General features: G+C 41.1%; 1 protein-coding gene across 2 annotated transcripts; it reads right to left on the bottom strand.

The window, feature by feature from the left end:
* Positions 1–2,154: 2,154 nt before the first annotated feature.
* Positions 2,155–7,980, bottom strand: gpr34l (G protein-coupled receptor 34 like). 2 transcript variants are annotated; one of them, XR_006313852.2, is made up of 3 exons: positions 7,848–7,980; positions 2,822–4,597; positions 2,155–2,714 (listed from the first exon to the last, which is right to left on the bottom strand). XR_006313852.2 is itself a non-coding variant. In XM_043705238.2 (2 exons), exon 2 carries the CDS (start codon positions 4,586–4,588, stop codon positions 3,545–3,547), a length of 1,044 nt encoding a protein of 347 aa, XP_043561173.2. In that variant the 5' UTR covers positions 4,589–4,597; positions 7,848–7,980; the 3' UTR covers positions 2,155–3,544. The 2 variants fall into 2 exon arrangements, 1 of the variants encoding a protein (XP_043561173.2); XM_043705238.2 differs by having other exon boundaries at positions 2,155–4,597.
* Positions 7,981–8,418: the final 438 nt, after the last annotated feature.

Here is an 8,418-nt window from a genome sequence, read left to right as displayed (position 1 = left end):
ACTCGATTGTTTGGACTTCCATAGTTAACATTATGCAGCGTGCTGAGAGCTATGCATGAAATATCTGTATTGCAAAGTATTGGAACTTTACGTTGGACTGACCACTCTGCGGGAACTCCACAGTGGACTGAGCAGTGCACTAGGAACTGCATGCGGTTCTAGGGATTTCACAACATACTGGGAACTCCACAGTGTACTGGGCACTGTACTGGGAACTCCACAGTGTACTGGGCACTGTACTGGGAACTCCACAGCATACTGGGCACTGTACTGGGAACTCCACAGCATACTGGGCACTGTACTGGGAACTCCACAGCATACTGGGCACTGTACTGGGAACTCCACAGCATACTGGGCACTGTACTGGGAACTCCACAGCATACTGGGCACCGTACTGGGGATTCCACAGCATACTGAGCGCCATACTGGGGATTCCACAGCGTACTGAGCGCCGTACTGGGGATTCCACAGTGTACTGATCACCGTACTGGGAGACTCCACATCGTACTGGGCACCGTACTGGGGATCCCACAGCGTACTGGGCACTGTACTGGGAGACTCCACATCGTACTGAGCGCCGTACTGGGGATTCCACAGTGTACTGATCACCGTACTGGGAGACTCCACATCGTACTGGGCACCGTACTGGGGATCCCACATCGTACTGGGCACTGTACTGGGAGACTCCACATCGTACTGGGCACCGTACTGGGGATCCCACAGCGTACTGGGCACTGTACTGGGGATCCCACAGCGTACTGGGCACCGTACTGGGAGACTCCACATCGTACTGGGCACCGTACTGGGGATCCCACAGCGTACTGGGCACTGTACTGGGAGACTCCACATCGTACTGGGCACCGTACTGGGGATCCCACAGCGTACTGGGCACTGTACTGGGAGACTCCACATCGTACTGGGCACCGTACTGGGGATCCCACAGCGTACTGGGCACTGTACTGGGAGACTCCACATCGTACTGGGCACCGTACTGGGAATTCCACAGCGAACTGAGCACCATACTGGGGATCCCACAGTGTACTGGGCACCATTCTGGGAATTCCACAGTGTACTGGGCACTGTACTGGGGATCCCACAGCGTACTGGACACCATACTAGGCACCGTACTGGGGATCCCACAGCGTACTGAACACCGTACTGGGGATCCCACAGCGTACTGAGCACCGTACTGGGGATCCCACAGCGTACTGAGCACCGTACTGGGGTTCCCACAGCGTACTGAGCACCGTACTGGGGTTCCCACAGCGTACTGAGCACCGTACTGGGGATCCCACAGCATACTGGGTACCGTACTGGGGATTCACAGCGTACTGAGCACCGTACATAGGATCTCATAGCGTACTGGGCACCGTACTGGGGATCTCACAGCACCATACTGGGAGACTCCACAGCGTACTGGGCACCGTACTGGAAACTCCAGGCATACTGGGAACTGTCCTGGAGACTCCACAGCATACTGAACACCATACTGGGGATCCCACAGCGTACTGGGCACCATTCTGGGAATTCCACAGCGTTCTGGGTACCGTAGTGGGAATCCCACAGTGTACTCGGCACTGTACTGGCGATCCCAAAGCATACTGGGCACCATACTGGGAGACTCCAAAGCATACAGGGCACCGTACTGGGGATCCCACAGCGTACTGAGCACCATACTGGGGATCCCACAGCCTACTGAGCACCGTATTGGGAATCCCACAGCGTACTGGGCACCGTACTGGGGATCCCACAGCATACTGGGCATGGTACTGGGGATCCCACAGCTTACTGGGCACCGTACTGGGGACTCCACAGCATATTGAGAACGGTACTATGGATTCCACAGCATACTGGACACTGTACTGGAAACTCCAGGTGTACTGGGCACCGTACTGAGGATTCCACAGCGTACTGAGCACCGTCCTGGGAAATCCTGAGGTGTATGTTTTGCCACTGTTGTTGCTTAGTGAACTAAAGGATCTTATTACAAAGGTAAAACACCAAGTTGAAATTTATCAGTGTGTGTGCTGCAGTGATTTCTGATAAATCACTCCACATTCAGAGAGTAGAGCTTTTTTATATAAAAGTGCAAAACCAGAGTGAAGAATAAAAATAATATATTTAACTTGTGCAAAAAGGATTCTTCTCACTAGATTTTAAAGTGCTGATCGTTCATATAATTCTTGCTTTGTAATGCAAAATTCCAAATACATTTTACATCTAGTAACAGTCTAATATTACAATTTCTTTAATAATACAAATCTTGTCTGGCCCCAAGTAAAGACATACAAACAGAAACTACTGAAGAAACTCAACAGGTCTGGTAGCATCTGTGAAGAGAGAAACAGATTTAACTGTATCATTCTAATGATTTTTCAACATTTGGATTAATTAGAGTCATCTCAGTCAGACTGGCTGAGTTTCTCCTGAACTTTCAATCTATTGATTTCAGATTTCCAATATTCCCAGGTATTTATAAAACATCTAAAACAATTTACAATCTAACATGGAATAACTGTTTAATCCATTACAAGATATTGGGCTCAATTCATCTGTTGTTCTGCACAATATTTTGAGTCTTTATGAAGATTACGCTGACTTTCTGCACTGGAAAATGAATTTGCACTAAATACAAGAGTCAGGTGAGTCAGCTCTTCAACTTCAGAGGCAGATGTTGCTGTCAAGACCAAACATCACGTTTCGGTTTGAATGTCCTGCATAGGAAATTGATTCCTTATTAACCAACAAATCATTTATTTTGTAAACTGTCTCCTATAACACGTATGTACTGCAAGATGTAAAATACTTTGGGAAAACTGACCTGCCTATGCCTAGGTGACCAGGAATTCTTGATGTCCACACAAGCTGGAGAAATTCCCTGGTTCACACAGGTACTGTGTTCGTATTGCTGTGGCTTGGAGCTTGCGCATGTTGTAACCTGCCTTCCTGCATTGTAAATAGTTCCTGCATTGTAAATAGTTCCTGCATTGTAAAAGGTATGTAATGAACTGGTGAAATGTTCCTACTGCTGTAACATTGGAATTAAGTTTAATTCGATTTTGCATCTTCTTTGCAAAAATGTCTATAAATCCACATTAGAGAATATGCAAATCAGGACCAGCTGAAAATCCATTTATGATATTTTCAGAGGTTCTTGCTGTGATGATACATAATTGCCATTTCAATGATTGCAGCATTATAGTGATACATTTGGCTTAACAAAACTGTGACTTTAAATTCTTCTCGCTGAGCTCTCTTTGTCATGACCAGACATTAAACATTTGAAACACTGGCATAACTTGAGTATTTGATGTGCCCTCTTCTCTATGGGTTGACAGGCAGGAGGATTCCAGCATCTGCAGCTTTTTTTCCTTCTCTATGAGTAGTTATCCCTGCTGTCTCTAGGAAGGCTGTTGCAAACATTGCCTGAAATACTGCTGTGCCATGCATTACCTTGAATTGAAATGATCACTGCGGTGGTGTTTGCCTAAAGGCCATGCTTTCAGCTTCTATCCACTTAACTCAGTATCGGCAGCTCTGAATCTCAGATGTCTGTGATGGATTTGAAACTGCTCCTGGTTCCATTTGTCTTAGGAAAGGTTTTACTAAACCTTCCTTTAATGGTGTAAATAATAATCCTGCGAAAAGAGTTGGATAGGAAGAAATAAATGACTGGATCAAGACAGCTGTTTAGGGCGGACAGGCACAGAACCAGTTCATTGGCCATATGCAGAAACTGCTTAGCGTGACAACTGGAGATGATCTCCATCTGTGAGAGGACATAAGGGACTCGAACAATGTGATAAGGTATGAAACACACAATGTAGATTGCGAGGACAATGAAGGTCTTTATAATGGCTCTGGTGCTCACTTTCTTGATCTGCTGCTTTTTCTTCCCTTCAGAAATGTTATAGAGTTTGACTGCAATCTTGGCATAGGATACCAGGAATAGCCAGGAGAGAATAAAAATAAACATGACAGCTGTTAGATTCATTACACCCGCAGTCACACTCTGGTTCTTGTAGTGGAAGCATTTTGTTTCATTTGACTTTAAGCTGCTGACCACAACAAAGGGCAGCATGAATAAGATGATAGCCAGCCACACAGCCCTGGATATGCCCGAGCTCCATTTCACACTGTGGACTCTAAACTTACGGAGAGGTTTCGTGATCTTTAAGTAACGGTCCAGGCTGATCAATCCAAGGAATAAAATGCTGGCATACATGTTGATGTAGAAAAATGTCCCGATGATCTTACAGAAGTAGCACCTAACCATCCACTTGTACTCTCCAAAATGGTAGGTGATCCTGAATGGAAGGCAGAGTAACAACAAGAGGTCAGCCATAGCCAGATGCTTCATGTAAACAGAAATAGACGTTGGCTTCCTCTGGTTGAAGAGAAATACCCATAAGGCCAGTATGTTACCAAGGAGCCCGATGACACAGATAACAATGTAGAAAATAGGCAGACCCACTGCAAGGAAACCATCTTCAATGGTGCAGTTAGTGTCCTTCGATAGTACAAAGACATCTATTATTGGCTGGGAAACATTGGCATAGGGAGATTGTGCAGATGACAAATCAGCCATGGTTCCAACCTAAACCATGGAAAGAAAAGAACACATTAGTGCTGAATTGTAATGAAAACCATTCCAGTAGTTTCTAAGAGCTTTAAGGCAAGCTTGTTCCCATCATGCCAAGAGCGGGATGCTTTTGTGTGCAATTCTGAGTCATAATTTTGAACCTTTGTGGGACAGACCAATCTATCACTCTGCTAATGTCTTTATTCGGATATTAACATTTCCTTTAAAAAGGAACTCTGAATAATTTGGTACTCACCATCAAGGATTTTTCTTCTGATTAATAAGAACCCAAGTTTCAGCAACAAATGAATCAAGAAGGATAAAAACATTGTTAAATGCCCCATTAATAAACCATGTAACTCTTTTGGGCAGAGGTTATATTTGCACACTTTCGGTTGAACTGATACATGTCTGAAATCAATTTATGATGCCACATCTAGCTTTTTTGAGAGGTTGAACTGACATTACTCACCATTACAAACTAAAAAGTGCCCAAATAAAGTCTTCCACCTGTATTAAATCTTTCTTGCAAATAATGATATAGAATCTGTTTTTTTATTGATAACTTTTTTGTATGCTATTTCTGTCTCCCCACCTGCCTGACATAAGATGTCTTGCCCAGGTAAACAGTTAATTCTTGTGCCAAGTTTGTGACAGTTAATGAACACATCAAAGTTGACCATCAATCCTTTAAACTCAGTATTAGTCAGCAAAGTACTCTATCACAGCGCCATTACACACTTGGGTATATTTTTTTGGTTGTGGAAAGCACCAAACAAACCAAGGGTTTGCTGCAGAAAAAGTAAGTAAAATAAATTCTAAAATTATCAAAAAAAATGACAGGAGTTCATAAAAATGTTTTTGTGCATTGAAACTAAGTTGAAACTCTTTAGTATTTCAAAAACAACTTGACTGCTACTAATGAAAATTACTTTCAGAGAAAGAAACCAAACATGCTTTCAAAAGGAGGAACCCGCATTACTAACTTAGTTCAATGGATTTTCTGAAGTTACAAAGCAGAAATGATGTGAAAGTCCTATCACATGCTATATGTCAATTTCCAAAAGTCTTTTGACAAAGTTGTACAGGAACAGATATTGGCAATCTTAAAGCTGTGGAATTTCAGGCTAAATTTTAGTAATGGATAAGAAATGAATTTACGAATGGAGCCCAATACTACTGGTCAGAGGAGTTATTTGAAATGGGGCTAAGTTTTGGATAGATTGTCTCAGGTCTCAGCATTGGGCCAACAACTGTCTCCCATTTACATTCATGACATAGATTCAGAAAAATCAATGTAAATTTGCAGATTATACCAAACTGAGTGATGGATGAAATTGAAGGAAGCAGCTAAAAAAAAAAGAATGAGTTGATCTGAATGTTTAATGCAGACAAGTAATGCCAATACACAAATTGTACGAATGATATTTAGAAATGTAAGGTCAAAAGATTTGTAAATATCTTTGTAGATTTGATACTATTATGCAAAATAAAACTTCCAAGCAAATGAATACAAAACAATTAGACAAAACTGTACTGTGCTCTGGTCAGACTGCATCTTTGACTATTGCTATCAGTTCTGGCTGCCAAGAAATAAGAGAGGAATATTTGTGCTAAAGGCAATGGTAAATCCTATTGTCAGCAGTTTGAGGTATATGAACTGGAAAGACAAAGGCTTTGAGTTGAGTGTGCCCAGACACGGGTTGGAAGTCTGCACAAGGATTTCTATCTACAAAAAATGAATTTGAATATTACGGAAAAAAGACATGTTTTACAGAAGATTTTCATCTTGCACTCACCTGGACAATTTGTGAGAATAGAAATTTAAGGTGAAAACTAACACTCGGACTGTATGAGAGGAAAGTGTTGAGTGTTTAGAAAATGTACTATGATTGGTAGAAGTGTTGCCATGGAGAATGCAACAGTTAATAGTAACTGACAGTTAATTGCCAGGTTTTGTTTAAATCTTAGATTTAAACAAAGCCTGGCAATTAATTTACACTCATTAAGTGCTGTATTCTCCATGGCAATGAGTCAACCAGAGTCCACTTTTCAAACAAGCAGCAAAAAGTCTTTTCATACTGTTGTTTTCCCACTAAATTGATACTCTTGCAAATTTTCCTGAGTGCAAGATGAAAAGCTTCAATAAAAGTGCATCTTTTTCAGCAATACCCAAGCTATGTACTAGCAAACCAGAAAAAATTGATATGTCTGACACATACCTTATGTCAAATCTCAAACCGCAGTATCATCAAATATCTGATGGACCTCCACTGGCACAGCTTCTTTATCTTTTGATAAATTATTCAGCAACGTGTTTATTTGGATAAGTGAAATGAGCATAATATTAGCCCATAAAGAAATCATCCCTCAATGTATAAGACCTGCAGACGTCAATCATTCCCCATAAACCAATTATAAGCTTTACTGCTCACTTTTATTTACTGACTGATGATAATAGCAGAAACATCAGACTTCTGAGTGTATTTAAAATTTCAGAGTTATCTCAAATGAGATAGCAGCACATGAAGTTCATTCAATTTTACTTTCACTTCACTGAACACCTGACAACTGAACAACAACTGAATGCAAAAAGCATTTAGTTACAGTTTTCACTGATAAGAAGCATTGATTCCGATGACTCAATTAAGCATGGTGTAAATGACTTTCATTAACACCAACAATAAATTGCTCAGATTTTATTTAAACAATATTTAAACTTCAATTTGATAGAGTGAAGTAAGGTACATAGAAACCATAGCACCCACAGCTTATACAGCTTTGCTGCCTGTACCCACCATATTGATTACATTTCTGCTGTGCCCATTGCACATTACACAATTACTGTAAATTGTATCAAGCACAAAGATGGCATTGTCACTCCTAATAGAGGTGCTAATATTGGAGAATCACCAATAATGATAACATTGTTACTGCCTCCATTTACTATCCCTAGTCCCTGTACCTCCTGATCAAGTGTGTTATTTTGCTGCCTGTACTAAGATGCAGGCTCTGTACACTTGTAGACGTTCACTTTCTATTTGCTTAAATATGCTTCAGAAATTTTCAAAATCTAACAACTAGCTCATGCATAAACTATAACATTTGCTAAAATTTCCAGGGCTTAAATTACAAATAATTGATCATCAGAAAACACATGGAGGTCAGTTGCTGCAGTAGCTCAAATACTAGTGTTGCAAAGCAAGTTATTTTTGTTCTGACCTGTAATTGAAGATACAAGTTATTTTGTTTTGAAGTCACTTACCTGATCTGTGCTGTTACTTTCTTCTGTGTCAATGAAAGTCTGGCTAGTTCACTGCATGATGCTTTTATTCTTCTGTCTATGGAATTTCCATTGCCAGGAATACGTAAGCTTTGCTCTATAGAGCAGAGCATGGGTTTCTGCTTCCTGACGTAATCTGACCGTTCATCTGTCTGTCTCAGGGTTTTAAACATACGCCTACTTCCCTGACTCATTACTTCAAAAAGAAAACTAGAAGCAAAGCCCATCAGAATCAGACAGAATCAGCAGTCACACAGGAGTCAGACAAGATCTGGGTTTTTGATATAAACAACTTAAAATCTTTAATGTCGATGGAATCTATGTCAGGACTATAGTGTGTTGTGTTTTACATCTCGAAAATTGGAATGGTTAACACAAACCACCATCTTGTGACTTTTGTTTCCCCTTTAAGCAGTACTTTTACTCAGTAACTCTGGGGCTGTCTTATGATAGTGGGAAATTTAGTAACCACATTTGTGACGTTTATGTGATGCTGTATGATCATTGTTAAAAATGTTCCGAATGGTGTCATGAATGGGTAAACATTTATTTG

This window comes from Chiloscyllium plagiosum, unplaced genomic scaffold (genome assembly GCF_037043375.1).
Source record: "Chiloscyllium plagiosum isolate Xiang-an unplaced genomic scaffold, Cpla_swu_hap1 HiC_scaffold_11, whole genome shotgun sequence".
In the NCBI taxonomy this organism is placed as follows: domain Eukaryota; kingdom Metazoa; phylum Chordata; class Chondrichthyes; order Orectolobiformes; family Hemiscylliidae; genus Chiloscyllium; species Chiloscyllium plagiosum.
This window is presented reverse-complemented; position numbering and strand designations above follow the sequence as displayed.